Source organism: Stenella coeruleoalba, assembly GCF_951394435.1.
Source record: "Stenella coeruleoalba genome assembly, chromosome: 8".
NCBI lineage: Eukaryota > Metazoa > Chordata > Mammalia > Artiodactyla > Delphinidae > Stenella > Stenella coeruleoalba.
Window position 1 is genome coordinate 49,048,163 of NC_137154.1, and position 21,006 is coordinate 49,069,168.

General features: G+C 47.9%; 2 protein-coding genes across 4 annotated transcripts in view; both read right to left on the reverse strand.

Annotated features, from left to right (window-relative positions):
- Positions 1-983, reverse strand: part of RRM1 (ribonucleotide reductase catalytic subunit M1) — a 35,194-nt gene extending 34,211 nt beyond the window's left edge. The window contains exon 1 of the mRNA XM_079930472.1: positions 538-983. Within this exon, the coding sequence (XP_079786598.1) occupies positions 538-556 (19 nt within the window). The 5' untranslated portion in view covers positions 557-983. The remainder of the gene's footprint in view (positions 1-537) is intronic.
- Positions 984-2,320: 1,337 nt separating this feature from the next.
- The window catches only part of STIM1 (stromal interaction molecule 1), a 192,534-nt gene continuing 173,848 nt past the window's right edge, over positions 2,321-21,006 (reverse strand). For 2 of the 3 annotated variants that reach the window (XM_079930328.1, XM_079930330.1), the window contains exons 7-13: positions 18,080-18,257; positions 13,058-13,225; positions 12,445-12,545; positions 11,931-12,166; positions 10,636-10,728; positions 8,739-8,808; positions 2,321-4,235 (exon numbers count right to left, since the gene is read on the reverse strand). In XM_079930328.1, the coding sequence (XP_079786454.1) occupies positions 3,719-4,235; positions 8,739-8,808; positions 10,636-10,728; positions 11,931-12,166; positions 12,445-12,545; positions 13,058-13,225; positions 18,080-18,257 (1,363 nt within the window). In that variant the 3' untranslated portion in view covers positions 2,321-3,718. The remainder of the gene's footprint in view (positions 4,236-8,738; positions 8,809-10,635; positions 10,729-11,930; positions 12,167-12,444; positions 12,546-13,057; positions 13,226-18,079; positions 18,258-21,006) is intronic. The other variant, XM_079930329.1, reaches the window with a different exon arrangement.

A 21,006-nucleotide genomic window follows, 5' to 3' on the forward strand; every position in this document is an offset into this window, starting at 1 on the left:
CCACAAAAGAGCGCAGGAAGCTGCTAGGTGCCCGTGTAGGGTGCAGAGCCCCTGCTTCACTAGATCCCCCCGTGCCTAGGACAGGTGACCAAGCCTTTCAAATAAAACTCTGTTGTTCGCTATGGGTTCGAAGCCTGGCCTCACCAGCATCGAACCGGGTGACCGTGCAGTCTCCGCACCTCTCTCTGCGCTTCAGTATCTTCACCCGCGAGGCGGACCCAATAACCCCTACCTCAGGGGCTCCCGGTGAGGAATCAAGTACCGCCTGCAAAGAGCTGTGCGCGCACAGCTACTATTCGCTAAAGGGAAGGTGTTACCCTTTCGACATGCGGCCGGATGGCAGAGCCACGGGGCGCAGACTAAAGGTCAGAGGGGGCTTGGGGACAGACTGACGAAAGGGCAGGAGGCCGAGAAGGTGACAGGGCGGGAAGCTGCCGCCGGCAGCGCGGGAAGCGGCGGAGGCGGGCGGGCGCGGCTAACTGCTAGGGCGGCGGCAGCCCGCGTACCTCCCCCACCGCCCCCTCCCCGGCGTCTCACCTCGCTTGATAACATGCATCGCAGCTAGTGGCTGAGGCGCCGAGGGATGCGAGACGCGGCTGCAGCTCTGACGCGCCGGCAGGATCGAGAAGGTGGCAGAGTGCGGGAGGTCAGGCTCGAGGGGTTGCTCGGGTGCAGGGCCTGGCGTTAGGGCCAGAGCGCACTTTCCCTCCACAGAACAGGGCAAGGCAATCCGAATCCTCTTCCCGCTCCCGCCAGCCGCAACGCAAAAGGGGCGCGACAGAGCTCGCAGGAAGTTATGCGATGCCGCCAGCGCCGCGGCCGGCGGGCAGGCCTAGCGTAAGAGAGTCGTTCCCACAGCCGCCATGTTGAGTGTGGGCAGGGCCCAGGAGACGGCGCCTCTCCCACGGTCGTGTTAGGTGTGGGTGCGCCGGGCGGGAACGCCGCTCTTCGGCCGCCATGTTGGGTGTGGGCAAAGCCCTATCTGGGGCTCCGCGGCCGGACGTAGCGCGCAGAGGCAGGCCAGGCGTGGCTCCGCCTCTCTTGCCGGCAGGCCCCGCGGAAGTCAGGGCGGTTCGAGTATTTTTGAAATAGCAAAACCCCAACCGTCCGCTTTTTCTTGTCTTGAAGACTGTTACGTGATGATAACCCAAGACTGCCGTCCGAGCTGAGCTCTAGCCTGAGATCCGCAGCCGGAGGGCCCCAGGGCCCTTCGGGCGGCCTGAAATCTCGCACTCAAGTCAGGTTGGAAGAGAGCCTTGCTAGGCCAGGGGCCTTTGGAGTTTATCTTGACGGAAATGGGAACGAGCCCTGGCAGAGTTTTGAGCAGGGCAGGGCTATGATCCATTTGCTTTTAGAATTATCCAGTGGATGTGGCTCGTGGAGGTAGAATGGACAGGACTTGGTTACCGAATGTGGGGAGTCAGAATAGGTGAGACATGACTCACAAGGCTGGTGTAGAAGCTTCCGATTTGGGCTAGGCAGACTGATTTTTATGATATCTCACGTGGCATCCCCTCCCTAAAACCTTTCACTGGTTCCTTACTGCCCTCAAGGTGGTTCCAAGGTTCCTGTGAAGTACAGTGGTACCTCAAAGATATTGGTTCCAGACAACTGCAATATAGCAAATATCACAATAAAGCAAGTCACACAAACTTTTTGGTTTCCCGGTGCATATAAAAGTTATATTTACACTATACTGTAGTCTATTAAGGGTGCAATAGCATTATGTCTATTAAAAAAATGTACATACCTTAATAAAAAATACTTTGTTGCTAAAAAATGTTAACCACCATCTGAGCCTTCAGCAAGTGGTCATCTTTTGGCTGGTGGAGGGTTTGAAATATTGCAAGAATTACCAAATGTGACACAGAGACGTGAAGCAAGCAAATGCTGTTAGAAAAATGGTGCTGATAAGACTTGCTTGCCACAAATCTTCAATCTGTAAAAAATGCAATACTCGCGAAGTGCAATAAAATGAGTTATGCCTGTAATTCTAACAGTCACAGGTGATAAGTGAAGCCATATGATAGATAGGGTCAGATGGCCTAGAGATAGGGTTGCCAGATTTAGCTAATAAAAATGTATCCCCAATATTTCATGGGACATAATTATACTAAAAATTTATTTGTTTGTCTAATATTCAACTACTGTATCCTGTATTTCATCTGGTAACCCTACCCAGAGAGCTTTTGGGAATGTGTATGAGAGTTTCACTTTCCTTTGGCAGCAGAGAAATGTCTCTTCTTCCTGTCTGCTGTGCCACAAAGAGCACAGAGAACACAAGGAGAGTCAGTCAAAGCCAGCAGAGGTTAAAATCTCCTACATGCTTTATTGGACTTCAAAGAGTCTTATGAAATAACACAGAAAAACCCATGTGAGGGTGTCCAGGGGGTACACGGCAGTCTGCAGCCTAGCACCCTCCCAAGACCAGCCCCAGGTGCCCCCACCCCAGGCCCAAAATAGGATCCCAGAGTAAAGACACGGCAGGGAGTGGGGCAGAGGGAAAATACCTTTACAGCCATTGCAAAAACAGGGAAGGGAGAGAGTTGTCTAGAGGGTGGGAAGGGCGGGGGAGTGGTCACACAGCCACCTTGACCTACACCATCTTCCTTAGCCACCCCCTTCCCTAAACCGGCTGTGTCCTTCTTGAGCCTCTGGCCCAGGATATGCAGTAACATGAAAATGGGGTCTCACAGGGCAAGTATGCAGTGCAGGCACTTGGGAAATTCAGGAGATTTCATTTTTCAACTTTAAACTGTCTTTTGGTTTAAATGTGACAACATCCTGCCCAGCAGCTCCAAGGCCCCATTAGAGCCCTGTATCATAGCTGAGGCTCCCACGGCCATGGGAGCCCACTGTCCTGAGCCTCAGGAGTAATGAGGCTTGGGGAGCATTTGGGCAGCGCCTCTTATAGACAAACCCTCCTGCAGGGTGGGGGAGCGGGGATAAGAGAGAGGCAGGTGTGAGTGAGAGAAGAGAGAAAAGGTGACTGCTTTGTAGCCCACACCTCTGGCTTCCACTCATCCTCCAACTAGGAGAAGTCTCTTCCGATCTATCCCCTAGCCTAGCCTCTCTTCAGAACTCTAGTGGCTTGTCCTCTGGGAGTTGGTTTCGCTCCCCCATGGACCCCTGGAGGCCTCAGTGAGCTCCAGGCCGAGGTTCCCTCTGGCCCACCACACTCCCAGAGAGCAAACTGCAAATATTAGGTCCTAGGCCCCAGTCTGGGGCAAACAGAACCATGGTCGGTGAGGTGGAAGAGATCTGAGGCACAGGTGTCAGAAGTTACTGCCCCTCTCTTCCCCCCTAGCCTCTAGGGGAAGTTGGGGAGTGGCGGGGGGGGGGGGGGAGTCCAAAAGCAGGAGACAGAGAGAAACAAGAAACCAAACCTCAAAACTGGGACAGCAGAGACAGAAGCTGGACCCCAGAGGTGGACTGAGAGCTGAGGGGGCAGCAACTAAGACATGCACTGAAGTGGAGAGGGAGTGACAGCAGCAGCCCATGGTTGGGAGGGAGGCAGGGCAGGCAGGCCATGGTGGTCAGTTAATAAATAATGTTGAAGGACCCAAGGATACGGGGGGCAAGTATGTACAGTGCCCAGGCCCCAGGGCCAGCCCCTCCCATGCCCCATGCTGGGGGCCAGGTATGTTGGAAGGGAGGGAAGGGGAGGCAGAAGACCAGGTGAGGACAAGCTGTCCCACAACTGCCACCCTCATCCTGCCTACTTCTTAAGAGGCTTCTTAAAGATTTTGAGGGGAAACTTCTTCCGGCCTGGGCTGGAGTCTGTCTCCTCACCAATGGAGCCATTATCCTCCTCAGCCACAGCCTTCTTGCCAGCCAGGTGGGGAATACGTGTATTTCGGCTAGACTGCAGGGCTCTGCTGTCCCCAGCTGGAGACGGCGTGTCTGGGTCTGGGGAACTGGGGCTGTGAGAACGGGAAGAATCCAAATGTGGAGAACCACTAGGTGGGGCTGGGGAGCTCAGCTCCATCAGGCTGTGGGCCTTGTCCAGCCCGTGGTTCAGTGCCAGCAGTGCCTTCTTGGCCAGGGCAGGGCTGTCAGGCAGTTTCTCCACCAGAGAGGCGGGATGGACCCCCTCAATCAGCCGGTGGCTGCCGTTAGAAGTCATGGCACTGAGAGCCTCATCTGCAGCACGGACCATCTGAGGAGGCTTGAGGACCAGACGCTGGCGGTCACTCATGTGGAGGGAGGACTCCGAATCGGAATGGGTCAAATCCCTGTAAGAGAGGTCAGAGAGGAAGAAAGGGACGCATAGAGGATGGGGGGGCAGGGGGGAATTTGAAGAGCAGACAGGGGCCAAGAGAGAAGACAAGGGCACAGTAGGAAAATGGGGATGGAGGGAGGGGCAGGAGAGATAAAATAGGGTGAATAGCAGGTGGGAAAGAGGGAAGAATGAGAAACAGAGGGAAGTTGAGCAGGCCATAAGCACGAGATAAGAGAGAAGGAAGGAATAGGGAATAAGGATAGATTGGAGAAGAGATAAGGAGAAAAGAGTAAAATTGGGGAGGAAGAAAAGCAAAAGGAGAAGCAGGTAGAAATAAGGAGGACCAAGGGGAGAGAAGAAAAGAAAGAGGCAAAAGTGATGGAGAGAGAAGAGACAGACAAGAATCAAAAACAAATGTCATTATACCATTATCTTTCTGGCAAAGGGCTTTCTAAGGCCTGCGCCCCACCCCTGATGAATGGCCAGGCCCTAAACCGGTGCAACCATTGGCTTCAATGCCACAGGCATCCTCCTCAATAAAATCTCTGCTTCCATAGCTGGCTAGATTTCTTACAACTGCACCCTAAGCTAACCCAGAACCCGTATATTTCTCTGAGTCACCATTTTCCATGCCTCCCTCCCCCATTTACTCCTGTCACCCCTGGGACACATCCAGTCTGGGCCAGGCCCCAAGGAACAGGGCACATGCAATAAGTGAGCCTGACCCAGCCTGGGGAGAGAAAGGTAAGAACAGCCTTGCAAACAATCCCTCACCCACCCCAAAAGGCCAAGATGCTGCCTCTTCCAACCCTCTGTCAGGATTCAAAGGAGGTCACAGAGAAGTGTTTCAGCATTCAAACCAAAGCTGGCTGACAGCAGGAAGGCTGGGGTCTTTTTCAGAGCTCTGCAGACGGGGAGAACGTAGGGAGGCATAGAAAGACAGGACATTGGCCTTTAAGGAGCAGTGGTTCAGAAAAGCTGCACGCTGGAAGTCCTAAGGTCTAATTCAATTTCCATCTCTGCCTGAGGCTTGCTGTATGACCTTGGACAAGTCATCTAACCTTGCTGGTCCTCAATTTTGGCCAAATGAAGATAACACCAATTCAATTATCTTGCAAGACTGTTTGGAGGCCCAAATATGTTGGCAAAGCACTTGAAAATGTAGAAAGTATTGTGGGAATGAAGATGATGAGGCCAGTCAAGCAGGAAGACCCTTCCGTGGGCCAGTCACAAGAGGTTTCTTTGCAAGGCTGAGCTACGGGGACACGGCACTGCACACTGGACGTGCACACACAGAGGCAGTCCAGGATAGTCGAGACCCTTTAAGGGGCTGGCTGTTCCTAAGAAGACCACGAACTAATTCTGGACGCCACACCTCCTGCCTCTATAGACAAGAGGGTAGATATGGGAGTCCCCTTCCAATCCCGTAACCCTCCTTCTCCTTTCCCAGAGGCCTGAGAACCCATGGCAGAGGCAGAGGAGAGGGCTAAGGGAAATGTTTAAACATCCAAGTCAGGAAACCAAAGGGAAAGGGTCATGAGTGGGAGAGGAGAGCACAGCAGGACCCGGAAAGAAGGAGGCTGTGGGTGGAAAAATTAGGGAGGGCACCAGGCTCCAAAAACAGGCAAAAGCAGGAGGTTGACTAATAGTTATTATAGGTTTAATTCTCAGCAGGAAACAATTAACTTAAGCAGCCACGCTGTGGGCCAGTACCTTGCTGAAGACAGGGGATAGCAGAGAACAATCCCAGCTCCAACTCCCATTCCAAATACTGTTTCAGCCACGTACTCTAGTGTTTATGAACGGTCTCATATTTGCTTTCATATTTCAGATGGTGTCCTTGCTTCTATCTAAATGTGTCCTTGTTTCTCTAAGTCCCAAGATGACCCTCTCCGTATCCTGCCTTTTCCACACAGGTGTGAACCACTGAGCATGGTGCCAAGGAAATTCTGGGGGGCAGCCACACCGGGAAGAGGGGCCCTCTAGGCTGAGGAGGTGAGGATCCTAGGAGCCCACCTTTCTAATACCAAGGAAGGACGAGAGGTCAAGAGGTTGGGGTCTACCCAGACTCACTCCCCCTGGCCCACTGCCCCATTTGGTCATGATTCCCATCCCTCTGTGCCTCCATCATCAACGAAAGCTGAGGCTTCCAAAGCAAGAAAAGAACCTGGGAGGAAGCCTGGGTGGATATAGGAGGGGAAAGGCCCATTGAGGCAAGCTCACCTTCCCTCCCTGAGTCTTTGAGACAATTCAGGTCAGGGGTGTCCCTCCCCAAAGGTTGGGCTGCCTTGGGCTCCCACCCCAAGCTACTAACCTTACTAGAGAGCCTGTTTGCCTTTAGAGACGATCCTCTGATGCATGGTGCAAAAGAAAATTCAGTAGTGAACAGGCCAGGCAGAGGCACGTACTTCCCCACCCTCCCTCCCCACTGCCCTCAGCCTGGGCCTTGGAGCGTGAGATTCACAGCATCCTCTAGTGCCCCCAACCCACTTCAGTCCTCTCCATCTGTACTGGGAAGGGCAGTCTCCCTGCCTAGGCTTTTGGATGAAGATGAGGGTGAGGATGAAGATGAGTAGCTCTGCTTCTAGTAAAGGCTGTCCTTTTGTGAAAGAGAAAGGAACAGCCTTCAAGGATAATTATCCAGAGGTTCGAGGGGCAGAGCTAGAGAGATTGGCATCCAGGGTGAGGCAGGACCAAAAGGAAGCAACAGGGTAAGGCGGCTGCAACCCAGAGACCAGGATTGAGCCGTGGCCACAGCTTCAGAGATGAGAGGTCCTTCCAGAGGAGAGGGACTTCCTGAGGGTCCTCTAAGCTTGTTCAGGTGAGGTCAAGGCTACTATATCTGACCCTAGTCTATCACCTTGAGCTATAGCAGGGAAAGTCCCTGCAGCTGCCACACCAGGCTGTGGGAGAGAGCCTTTCACCAGTTCTGATACAGTTCACTTACTGAGACCTTGTGAAAGGACAAAAATATCCGACAGAGTGTCCTGGAATGGAAAGCCAAGTCCTAGTCTGTGTTCTGCTCCTAATTAGCTTTGGGACCTGGGGAAAATTACTTAACCTTTCAGAACCTTAACTTCCTTCTCAGACGTGAGTGTTTTTAATGCCGGCCCGACCTATAAACCTCGCTTGTCCAAAACCCCTAAATCTGTTTCCCCCCCTTCTGAAGAGTAATTCCATGAAGGGTACTACATCCATTCGGTCACCCAAGCTAGAAACCTGGGCATCATCCTACACTCCTTCCTCTCCTCCACCCCTCAAAGCCAGTTACCAAATTAATCCTCTTGTTTCTATACCAAGACCTTGTTACCTCCCCTGATGGCCTACTGCAATGACTTCCAAATTCCTGTAGTCTCCCCATTGTTTCCTTTATACAGGCCACTAAAATGTTATTTCTAAAGTGCAAATATGACCAATTCACTTTCTTCTAAAAACCCCTTTGCAGTTCTCCGTCTCCTAAAGGGTAATGGCCAAAGCCCGTGTCCTTTCAGAACCCCTCATCATTCTAGCCTCATCTGCTACCCCTTCCCACCAACACATAGCCAATGTTCTAACCACACGTAGATCAGGTTCTCTTGAAACTCTATGCCTGTGCATGTGTTTCCTCTGCCTAGAATACACTTTCTCCTTTGCCTGCACACAGGGTGCCAGCACAAATGTCATCTCTCTTGTGAAGCATTCCACCCGGGTTCACACTGTTAGCCATTCCTTCTTCAACACCCCCTTAGCACTTATCAAACTGTTCCAGAATCATTTATGTACCTCTCCCAGACCAGACTGCAATTCTTGATGGCTGGGATTGTATCTTATCATCTACGAATCCCCATGCCCAGCAGAGCCTGGCAGAGTAGGTATCAATAAATGTTCGTTGAGGGTGTGAAGGAAGTGAGGACTCCATTGAGATAACAGATGTGAAAGTTTAGGCCAAGGTGCTATAGGACCGTGAGGCAGCGGGGTTGTTACTCATGTTTAGAGTCAGCAAACAGAGAAGGGAAGAAAGCCTTAGGGAGTTAGGCTGACCTTAAGGAGGATTCGCAGGCTGGGAAAGGATAGGACAAGGAGAAGTGCCCCACCGCACACACACACCCCGCAGCTGACCAAGCAGCAGCCAGCAGGCAAAGGCCGAGGCAAAGGCAGCAGAGGGGCAAGGAAGGGAGAAAGGAAAGAGAAGAGAGACAGCTGGTACCCCAAGGTCTCTGAATGCCAAGGCATCACAGCGGTGCTGTCAGAAGGGGGTGGGTCAGGGTAGGGCTCCATCTGGAGGAAATAGGAAGTGCTGTGGTGGTAATAAACAGGGTGGATGTGGACGGTGGTGATGGAGGTGGTGGTGGTGGTGATGGTGCTGGAGGTGGTGGCAGTGGTGGTGGTGGCAGAGGAGCAGGAAGAAGAAGCAGAGGCAGATGGAGCGCTGGTCCCGAGGCCTTCAGAACTGAAAGACTGTCCAGATGAAAGGCTGCGCATTCGCCGCAGAGAGACCCGGCTTGTCAAGAAGCGGCCAGCCTCGCCCTCTACCAACCTCTGAGATCCCAGGCCATGCTGTGGTTCCGTCAGGCGCTGCCGGACGCTGCTGCTCTGCAGGCTGGGGGCTGCAAGGAGAGTGAAGAAAGTGTGAGGAAGGGCCAGCCTACTTTGGGCTGGTGGCAAGCAGGTTTGCCCATGGAGAAATGCTTACTGGAGACCACTCTGGGCCTTCAGTGGCCAATCTGGAGAATGGGGCGCCTCCTCCCCGAAACCTCCCACCAGGGGTCCTAAAAGGAAGGGGAAGTTGAAGATGAGGTACCCAGGTCAGTTTTAATGGCAATTCCAATGGAAGCAGACCTAGGGCCAACATTACTATGAAGGGAGACGGTAAGGCAGTTAGTGGGAGGGCACAGGCAGGACGGGGTAGGATAGGGGTTTGGGACAAGGTCCGGGAGGGCACTAAGAACCAGCCTTTTTAGAAAGCCAAACTCAGGAAATAATTCACAACTCAGACAAGGATTTATACACAGACATGCTCATCACATCATTATTAACAATTGTATGAAAGTAAACATAAAGGTGGAACGACAGGAAGATGATAACACATCCAACTGCTGGAAGGTTACACAGCTATTAAACATGATGCTTATGGGAATTCCCTGGCGGTCCAGTGGTTAGGACTCAGCGCTTTCACTGCCAGGCCCTGGGTTCGATCCCTGGTTGGGGAACTAAGATTCTGCAAGCCGCATTGCGCAGCCAAAAAAAAAAAAAAAAAAAAGCTGCTCCTGAGAAGATTTTTAAAACATAGAAAAATGTCTATTAAAATGCTCAGGAAAAACAAAAGGCTACCAAATTTCATGTAAAAGGAATACCTTGAGCTATAGAATAAAAAAGACAGGAATTTGAAACAAGGCCTTTCTGTTTCTAGCTGTGACCTTGAGTAACTTACTTCCCTATTTTAATTCCTAATTTACAAAATCCTTCAGGGTTGTCCTGAGGCTTCAAGATAATATTTTTAAAGTACCTGACACAGTTCATGGCACTCAATAAATGGTAGTGGTTATCATTATCTTGACCACATAAAAAATTATTTAAAAATTCACAGACAAAAGACTGAAAGAGAAGGTACTCAATATGATGGGATTACAGGTACCTTTTTATGCCCACATTTACTCTTTTTACTATCCAAATTTCTTCTAATAAGCATGTACCCAACGAAGAACCAGCTCTTGGATCAATGCTGCAGATCAGGCTCTTGGAAGATGAGGGCCACCATGCCCAGAGAAGGGGAGTGTGGTACCAGATAACTTAGAGATGTGCTAGAACATCCCTCTTGGGCTCACTCCCAGCTCCAGTTGAAAACAGAATTCACACCTTTGTTTTTTTCTCCTCTACCCTGATATATGGGCCTCCCTGCCTTCTCCCTAAAGATGGGAGAAAGGACACGGTTACATGGATGGCAGAAGCCTTGGAAGGGCCACCAGGAAGAGAACACAGTTCCATGGTGATGGAGAGCTAGGGAGCCAGGGCTTCTATGGCTGGTGGCTTTCGAGACATGAAAGGGAGGCTTAAGGGGAAGAGGAGGCGTGGAATAGGGACGGGGAAAGAGAGACAGAAGGGGAACACAGAAGGAGAAAAGAGGAAGAGGATCTTTCCTTCCCTCTTTCATCTCAGCCCAGCTAGATGAAGGGCCGCCAGGACATCTGTCTAGCTGGGCTGAAAGGAGAAGCCTAAGCCTCCCATCACCATGGCTGTTCTCTCTCAAGCACTCAGCTGAGCAGGCTGATTCTTCTCACCTCCGAACCCTTCCCTGAAGTTAGTAGGGACTGTGGTGAGGGAATAGCAGAGCAGGCAGGGGAGGGATGCAGGCAGGAGAAGGGGCCCGTGGGATAGGAGTGTTGGTTTAGCCCCAAAAGTTGGAAAAACAAAAGCCCCAAAGGGGCTCCTCAAACCCGGGTATTTCCAGAGGGACTGATCATCCGAGCCGGCGGATGCTGAGCAGAGAGAGCGGTCACTGAACCTACGCCCCATCAGCCAGGCAGCATCTAGGGTCCAACAGCCAGGCCAAAAGGAGAAGAGAATCTGATTTACAGAGGGCTTCGCCCTGCCCCTCAGTGGGATAAGGGAAGGGCCAGGGGGCAAGGGGTGGGTGGCTCAGAGCTAATGAAGGTCCCTCCCAACCCGGAGAACATGGGAGCCTTTAGATCAATACATCAAGATCAAGCTCTACCTGCTAGGGATCCTAACCTTGCTGGGCCTCTGACTAAAGCCCTGCCAAGTTAACAGCCCAGGGAAAGAAGAGGCTTGCCCAGAGGCAGACTATCGCTGAAGAAACTTACAAATAAATCCTGTCTGGAGCTGGAATCCAGCCTGATTAAAGAATCTGACTTTCTGAAAGTGAGCCCCTAACCCAGCCCAGCTTTCTGCCATCCCCTCTGCACTCATGGGATATGGGCCCAGCACAAGAGCTTTTCCATAAAAGTCTATCCTATTTATCTAAAATAGCCTCTGATCCAGAGAAAAATTCAACAGGGTCAGTAAGAGGTATGTCCCTTCCTTCACTTAAGAATTCCCACAGAGTGCTGTCTCCTTCAATTCTGCTCTACTCAGCTCTTACCACTCGCAGGGGAGAAAAGGAAGAGGGAAGACCCAGGACAGAGGGTGGGGATGGCCGAGAGTTCAGGTGGAAAGACAGACATGCTTGTGCAGGAGATCCCTCCTGGACAAGAATGTCTTTCTGGCTTGGAGGATTTAGGGCTCTTTTACCGTAAGGGACTATAGCTTCCTGGGGCCTCACACGAAAAAACAAAAAGAAAGAGACATCATTCCATTCAACTACTTTAGCAGTTAAAAGTAAGGAATATAAAATTAAAACCAATTAAAGCAATAAGTAGTCAAAATGAATGCCATTTTTATATTATGAACCACTAAAGGAGATTATTTTTATAAAGATAGATAGGAGCGGGGGGAAAGGAGAATAAAGAGATTAAAAAAAACACAAAGAGTGAAGGGAGACACACTTAACACAACAGACCCATAGGGTAAACAGAATATATAGCAAAGGGAAAACCACCAAAAGGACAATTATAAAGGGGTATCTTGATGCGGATTATGCTTTACTAACCAAGGTCATGAGTTAAACCATCTTGGTTTCTGCCCCATATGTTGCTTAAGCACAGCAGAGGCCAACTTCTCAATCTGCACATCAAAGGCTCCTTCCCTCCTCCCCAGCCAAGAGGTCACCTACACTGCATGGACAAGGGTGACACAATCTCCTCGTCCATGTCGTCCACATCGTCAGTCATGATGAAGTGGGCAGGGTTGGGGCGCGTACTACCCATCCAGCTGGGATCTATGTTGAGGGCAGCCACCAGGGAGTGGACACCAGGGTTATTGACAATCTGGAAGCCACAGAGGATCTCAATCTGTTGCCAGCGGTGCAGGCGTTCCCGCAGTGCTGCCGTCACCTCGCTCAGAGCTTGCCTGAAGAGGGATGAAAGGAAATGGCAGGCATGGGTGTGAGCCCCAACAGAAGTGAGGCTGCTTCTCAGAGGAGCAAGTTGGGGGGATATGTGTAAATAAGAAACACAATTAAATCATAAACTTAAGAGCAAGGTGGGAAATAGCCAAGGGCTGCGGCACGAGACCAGAGCTGTACCTCTACCAGTGAAGAAGCAGAGTTAGGGCTGGAGGCCCTGGACGACCTCCGACTCTGAGGATGGGATGGACATCGCCAGAGCTGGGCAACAGGGGCTACTTACTTAGCTGTTAAGATTTTGTGATCCACATCATCCAGGGAAGAGCTGTGGGCCACGTGGAAGGTGCCAAAGAGTGTGTTTCTCTTCTTTTTTATCTTCTCAGCCTGCAAAGATGAGGCCCTCAGCTTAAAAAGAGCAGGGATAGAGGCTAGAGAAATGAGAAATGCTATTCTGTGACTGGTTCCCCTTCCTCCTAGCACAGCTTAGGCTGCACAAGAAGAAGGAAGACAAGAAGGGAAAGGAAAACAGAAGGCAACAGGAGAGAAAAGCATAGGGGAAGAAAGAAAATAGAGGCAGTGAGACAAGCAAAGGGATTCTGGCCCCAGGAGGATTCTGTCCCCATGTCAGTCTGGGGCCAGCAGAGACTTCCCTCTACCTGCCTCCACTTGCTTCCTCTTTCCCAAAAGGCAGGTGGGAGTAGCCCCACACCCTCATTCCCTCCTCCAGAAGCCTGAAGACATTATTAGAAACTGTATTATCAGGAAAAGAAACAAAACCCAACACCAGGATGTCTCTGTGTCCAACAGGAGGGATATAGAGAGGCAGAGAGGAGGAAGAAAGGCAGGTGAAAGGAGGGTGGGGGGAGAGAAGAGGGCAGCAGGAAGGCAGGTCTCACCCCCTCCTTGGCCACCAGCAGCTGCTTCTCGGCATTTTGCTTCTTGATGTTGTAGTACTGTACCTCCACCTCGTGTGTCAGCTGCAGCCACTTCTGAAGGGCCTCTGGAGCATACCATGAGCTATGTGATTCCAGCTCCTTCTCTGCTTTCCTCAAGGCCTCCCGGACCTGTGTAGCCAAGAGGATGTGAGTCCTTACTACTACCAAGACCCTCTCCAATGCCTCTGTATGATACTTCAGAGTTCTTTTCTTCTGTCTCACCTAAGCTTCACAACTCTCCCAAGAGGGAGAAGGGGCAAGGATTATTCTCTGTATTTTACATACAAGAAACCAAGCTTGGAGAAGGAAAGTAACCTCCTCAAGGTCACACAGTCAGTAGTGTCAACCAGAACTCAGATGGAGATTGATTGATTTATTTATTTATTTTTGCTGCCAGAGTAGAGCAATCTATTCTCACATACTGGTTGCCTCTCCTCATCATATAGCCAATCTCAGCAATCTTCCCTGCTCTCATAAGGTACAGGCTATCTCAATAAATCCTCTTCTTTCTGACAGTTGGGTCTGTTCCTGGACCCAAGACATCACAATGTGGCAGGAAAAGCATTTGGTTGGGAGTCTGGAAATATGATCTGGTCCCTGGTCTGTCACTCAACTGGCTGTGTGACCATGTGTTTCCTAAAGCAGACCTCAATCAGTGTAAGGCTTTCTCCCATGCAAATCCAAACTGTAAGCGAAGGGGTGATCTCAGGAGAGCGTGAGCTCCCCGTCATGAGAGGTATGTAAAGAGCTCATGTCTGAAAGACCTTCAAAATGATTGCTGATCCGGAAGGGGATTGGCCTGAATACTCTCCAAAGTCTCCTCCAGCCCAGAGACTTTATCAGTGATTCTCCCATTGAGATGGGTGGGTAGGCTGTAATGGGCACTCTCTACAAGGCAAGAAAACAACAAGCAAGCTTATACCTAACATGGGCACTGCCAACAGAGGTCAAGATATGGAAGGACCAATGTGTAAGCAGAAACCTCCTCACTGACTTCTCAGCAAGGAGCATAAAATGAAGCAGATGGTCACAAAGCACTTAAGCATGAATCTGAGAGTATATACAGAATCCATTATATTCACTGAATTCCTTCTATCTCACCCAGCCTACCAGTATAAATGATCCCCAACTCCCCCATCTGAACACTGACTTTTAGCTGGTCAGAATCCCAGAGAAAAGAGATTGAGAGCAGTCTCATGCCCAACTTCAGCCACTGGGGAAGTATCCCATAGCAGGCCTGAGGTCCTCCCCTGAACCTAATATAGACCGGGAGGGCCTTAGCTAAGGACAGAACACCTTCATTCCTCTGAAAGCCAATGACAAGATGAAGCATCAATTGGTTTTTGCTCCTTGAAAAGGAAACTATAAAATGGCCCACTCCTGGCTTTATAGATTTAAAATGAGGAACAGATACCTTAGAGGCTGATACACCGAGTCTGGAAGTGTAGGATCAAGTTCTACATTAAAAGCAGTTTGATGTAGCTGCAAAACTTTGAAGCTATGAGGAGCAGGAGGACAAAGCGCTAACTTAAAAACCTCCAAGGAGGGCTTCCCTGGTGGCGCAGTGGTTGAGAGTCCGCCTGCCGATGCAGGGGACAGGGGTTCGTGCCCTGGTCCGGGAAGATCCCACATGCCGTGGAGTGGCTGGTCCCGTGAGCCATGGCCGCTGAGCCTGCGCGTCTGGAGCCTGTGCTCCGCAACGGGAGAGGCCACAACAGTGAGAGGCCCGCGTACCACAAGAAAAAAAACCTCCAAGGGGCAGAAATGAATCTCTCATAGCCTTTCAGGGCTGAGGAGAAAGAAATCCACCAGATCTGAATAACAAGTCAGGAAGGGGCATACCTGAGAAACTGGGACAAATGAGCCTTAGACCAAGTCTTATTAAACTACAACCCAGTTCCAACATATGTCAGTCTCTCATTGGCTTGAGGCAATCAGAGCCTCACCCAACATACCTAACAGAACCCTATATCTGATGGAAGATTAAAAATCACCTGCAGCCTCTATTATTTTTTATGCACACTGTCCAGCATTTAATAAAAATAAATTACTAGACATGAGAAGAGGCAGGAAAATATAAGCAATAATCAAGAGAAAAAATAAGCAGTCCCACAAATGATCCAGATGTTAAGAGTTACCAGTCAAGGACTTTAAAACAACTATGATTGAAATGTTAAAGAAAATATGGGAAAAGATGGACAGGAAACATGAAAACATGGAGACTCTGGACAGGGAATGAGAACCTATAAAAGAGCATTCTAGAAAATGCCCTATGAAAGGGCATTCTAGAAAAATACATTATCCGAGAGTAGGATTCCACTGGATGGGCTAAATAGCACAATTCTCGGCAGAACACAGGATTAGGGAACTCAAAGACAGATCAATATAAAACAACCAAACCAAAGCACAGAGAGAAATAAAGAACAGAACTAAGCATAATACACACTACAGAGAACGTGTATTCTGCAGTTGTTGGGTAAAATGCTCTATATACACCAATGAGGTGAAATTGATTAACCACGTTTAAATTTTTTATATCCTTACTGATATTTTTGGCTGCTTATTACTGAGAGATAGATGCTCAAATCTCTAACTTTGATTATGAATTTGTCCTTTTAGTTTTCTTAACTTTTGCTTTACATATGTATTTTAACTATATTTTTAGGTGTACCAAATTAAAGGTTGTTATATATTACTGTTTAATTCACACATATCATAAGTGAAATGTCCATTTTTGTCTCTAGTAATACTTCTTTCTCTAAAGTCTACTTTGTCTGATATTAATATAGCTACAGCTGCTTTATTTTGCTTAGTGTTTATCCTAGTGTTCTCATCCTTTTACTTTTAACCATCTTGTATCCTTATTTCTAAAGCTTGCCTCTTGTAAACAGCATATAGTTGGGTTTTGTTTTTTATCCAGTCTGACACTTTGCCTTTCAATCGTTTTGTGTAGTCTGTTTACATCAACCAAGTCTCAGCACATTTGAAAGGACTAAAACCCTATGGCACACACTGTGTGACCACAGCAAAATTAAACTGGAAATCAATGAGAAAGATAAATAGGAAAGTGCCCAAGTGTTTGAAAATTAGGCAACACACTTCTAAATAACCACAGGCCAAATAAGAAATCACAATGGAAATTAGAAAATATTTTGAAGTGAATGATAATGAAAATATGAAATATCAAAACTTAGTAAATGCAGCTAAAGCAGTGCTGAGATGGGAATTTATAGCTCTAAATGCATGTGTTAGAAAAGATTAAAGGTTTAAAATCTATAACCTATTCTTCCATCTCAAGCAGCTAGAAAAATAAGAACAAGTTAAAAAAAATTTAAGTGCAAGACTTCTACACTGAAAACTACAAAACATTGTTGAGAGAAATTTTTAGAGACCTAAATAGGTGACAGGATAACCAGTGCTCATAAATTAGAATAATTATTTGGTTAAAGTGTCAGTTTTCCCCCACATTAATCTATAGATTCAATGTAAAAACAAATAACAATCCCAGCAGAGCACACTGTAACGGAATGACAAGCCAACATGGAAATGCAAAGAACCTAGAATAGCCAAGGCCATCTGGCAGGAGGACAAAGCTGGAGAACCTAACACTGCCAGATATCAAGACTTGTTGTAAGACAATGTGGGATAAGGATAGACATATAGACCACAGAACAGCGTATCTACCTGGGAAAAAATCTTGATCTCCTATCTCATCTTATACATAAAAATTAGTTTGAAATAAGCCATATCCCTAAATGTGAAAAGTAAAACAATAAAGCTTCTAGAGGAAAATATCTTGGAGTTAGGAAAAGATTTCTTAAACAGGCCACAAAAAACATCAACCATTAAAAAAAAAAAGATTGAGTAATTGGTCTTCATTAAAGTCAAGAACGTCTGTTCATTAAAAGACAATATTAAAAGAGCAAAAAAGCAAGCCACAGTCTGGGAGAAAATATTTGCAATATGTATGTATATATATAGACATGAAGACTTACATCCAGAATATATTTTAAAACTCTTACAAATCAATTAAGAAAAAATACAACCCAATTTTTTAAATTAGAAGAGATTCCCAAATAAAGTGGTCAATAAACGTATGGAAAGGTATTCAATATTATTGGTCAATAGGAAAATAAAAATTAAAATCACCATGAGATACCATTACATCCATATCAGAATGTATAAAATGAAAATGCCTAAAAATACCAAGGTTGTAGCTCAACTAGAACTCGCACACTATTGCTGGTGGCAGTATAGATTGGTACAACCATTTTGGAAAATAGTCAATTTCTGATAAAGTTAAATATATAAATGACCTACTGCATATCCAACAGAAATAAGTGATGCCCACCAAGGAGGTTCATAAACAATGTTATTGATAAACTGTAAAAAAAAAAAAAAAATCTGCAAACAACCCAAAAGTCTATCAACAGGAGAATGGATAAATAATTTACAGTATATTCATACAATGGATTAATACTCAGCAATGGAAATAAATCAGTTATCACTACATGAAACATGGATGACTCTCACAGACACAATGTTGAGTGAAAGAAACGAAACACAAAAGAATACATACTGTATAATGCTATTTAGATGACGTTCAAAAAGCACGTGAAACTAATCTGGTTTAGAGATTAAGACTGTAGTTACCTTTTGGGTGGAATACTGACAGGGAGAAAGGGGAGGCAAAAGCGAGCCTTCTGAGTGCTTAAGAGAGTCTGTATCTTGATCTGGATGGTGGTTACACAAGTACATGCATATGTAAAAGTGTGCCAGCTGTATACTTAGGATTTGTATACTTTATGTAAATACCTCAATTAAAAAGGAACAAAATAACTGTTACCACCTGCTATTCACTGTTCTTTGACAACTGCAGTGACCATTTTTTGCAACTTTCCCACTACTCTTAGCCAGACCTTTGGCCCCTGCCCTTTTACCCCACCCCCTCGGGGTGTCCAAGAATTCGCAGATTTCCCCTACCTGCTCCAACTCCTCCTCAGCATATTTTTGGCGGCTCCGTTCATTCTCAGTACCCTCCCGCAGCTCCTTCAGCCGCTGGGCTTCCTGCTTGGCAAGGCTGATCTCATCACGCAGCTTCTTCTCCAGGTGTACCTTCTCCACTTCCACTGTGCGGTGCTCCTCCTGAGCTTTGTGCAGCCTGGGGGGCGATGCGGGGAGCTGGAGAAGGCCAGGCAAGTGGGCGCCAGCCAACACGCCACGAGGCATGGCATCCAAGAGGAAAATGAGGGCTCCAGCACTCTGAACATATTCTCCCTACTCTGCTGCCTACCTGGCTCTGAGGTAGCTCAGGGCCAACAGAAACCACGGTCACTACCATAATTCTTATGTGGGCCATCATTCTGCTGCCAGTAATAAAGGCTGTGAAGCTAGGTTCCTGGGTACCTGAATCCTTCCTTCTAAGGTGTCTCACATACTCAGATCGTAACAACTACTAATTTACAAGGTATTTCACATTTGTTCTCCCTGCAGATAATGATATATTGTATCATTATAAGCCTGGGACAGATACGGACATGAAGGCTTAGAGACAGGAATTAACTGCATGTAGAACTGAGACCAGAATTCCAATCTGTATGTCTTCAAATCCCACAGTTACTACCCTTATACCAAGGCATCTGGAAGGTGCAATAAATGTAGAACACCCTGCAAGCTAGACCAAAGACCCAGAGAAAGCCTGATGGTGAGATGTGACAGAGGTGGTGGTAGTGGGGGGGATTTAAGGAAGATGAGAGAGGAACTATTGAGCTGTACCTCTTGGACTCCTGAGTACCTGTTCCCAGAAGCACCGAAAAATGAAATTCATGCCAAAGGGGCTGGACAGGATTTGGGAGAGCCCCTGCTGCCCCCAGCCCTGAGTTCCCTTCCTAAGTATCTTCCATGGTGGGTAAGATCTCAAGGGCATCAGTTATAATGAAAATATGCTCTTGTACCCACCCACACATTCCCTCTGTTTACTGACAAAACCTTTCATCCATCCAACTAAGCTTCCTTCCTTCCTCCCTTCTTTCCGCCACATATCTATGTTCATTCATTCATCCATCCATTCATTCACCAAGTACTTTAAGGCATCTACTAAATGCCAAGCCCTGTGCTGAGCCCTAGATATATTGAAATGAGTGAGAAAACTGTCTCTGCTGCTGAGGTACTCATAATCTAGTCCAATATAAACAAGTAAACAGATAGGTGCACACAGTGTGATAAGTTCTATGATAGAGAGATATACAAGGTGTTGGGTAGGCCCCAGGGATGGGGTGATCAACTCTGCCTGAAAGGAGTCAGGGAAGGTGAGGCCTGGGACTAGACCCAGAAGAAAGAGTAACAGTTGGCTAGTCCCTCTGGAAGAGGGAAAGGACTTAGCCACTGTCAGGTCTTCCGATCTTAGCAGGAACCACCAAGTTACCGGGGAAGCAGGATAAGAGGGGGAAAGGATGAGGAAGAAGACAAGTGATATATGGCTTTAGACTTGAGGTACGGAAGAGGAAGGATAGGCTACAGAACAAGTAGGGCCCACAGAGAAGAGCACTGACCACTGAGTTAATTAAGAAGGTGAAACAGAAGAGGCAGAAACAGAACTCAGCCTCTAAATAATCCCAAGTCCAGATGTGTCAGTGACTGAAGCCTCAAAAGATGTGGTGACAAGTAAGGAGGGAAGAGGGAAAATGTCTAGGCTGCAAGCTTCCTGCTGACAAACTGCAGCCTTCTATCTACTTTGCTCCTGGAGTGAAAGGCAGTTGAACCTCCTTAAGGTATACAGCAGGTGGCGCTACATGCACAGCTAAAAACAAATCAGAGGTGCCATTTCCAGCCCCATCCCCTTCCCCTTGCTGAATGTCCTCCTTTATTGTATTCTTCCATGACCCCACTGCTTGAAATTACACCACTAGGGATTCGATTCTTCACTGACATATTATCCTCTCCGGAAGCAGCCTCTTCTGAAAAGCCTGTGATATGCCTGTCTTCTCCACACAATAGGGAGCTCCTTTTAAAGTAGAATCAAAACTGACCCACTTTCATAACCCTAACAGGATCTAATAGAGATGAAGATCAATAAATACCACTGGGTACAGAAATGAGAAAATAAATATACAATCAAGCCTTGTCTCACTACATCTCCTCCACAGAAGACTAAGCGTCCTGAAGGCAGCAATCAGTTACCATTACAAGCAAGAAAATCAGGCAGCCTGACTGCAAGCCCTGGCTCTAAGCAGCTGTATGACTATGGACAAGTCTGTTCCCTGGACTAGGCCTGTTTCTTCCTTTGTAAATGGGAATCAAAATTCCTGCCTGCCTCAAAGAATTATCTTGAAACCCAATGAAATCCTAACTGGAATGCACATGTAGCATTACATTTACTCACCCAAAATATCAGGAACTCTGTAAAAAAGCTCTTTGGTGGCTGACAGTGTAGGCCTGCCAAAGTGAGGAGGGACAAGGAGGCACATGGGCTCTGGACACTGTCAGAGGAGGATATGTGTGTGCACAGGTGCAAGCCTGTCTTTGGGGAGTGTGTGCATTTGTTTCTCCAAGTGCCGCAGTGGTCATTTAGCTCTGGAGGCCGTGCGGAGCAGGGAGGGCTGGGAGCTTAGTTTTATCCCCAAACTTGGAATGTCTCCTGCCTAGATTCTTTGCCTTTGGAATGAAAACAGTACATGTTTTTCAGACAAATGAAGAACGGGGACTGCCCACATAGCAGCATTTAGCCCCTGTTTGGAAAAGGGCCCAGGAACAAGGGGGTCCAGCAAAGTAGCCAGGAATCGGCTCAAAGATAAAACTCCTCTTGCCTCCTAAAAGTCCAGCCCATGGAAATGAATCTGCTAAGCCTGCCTTTATTGAGGCAGCGCCCTGTGGGTGTCAAAATTCCTAGCTTACTACTTACTGACACTCAC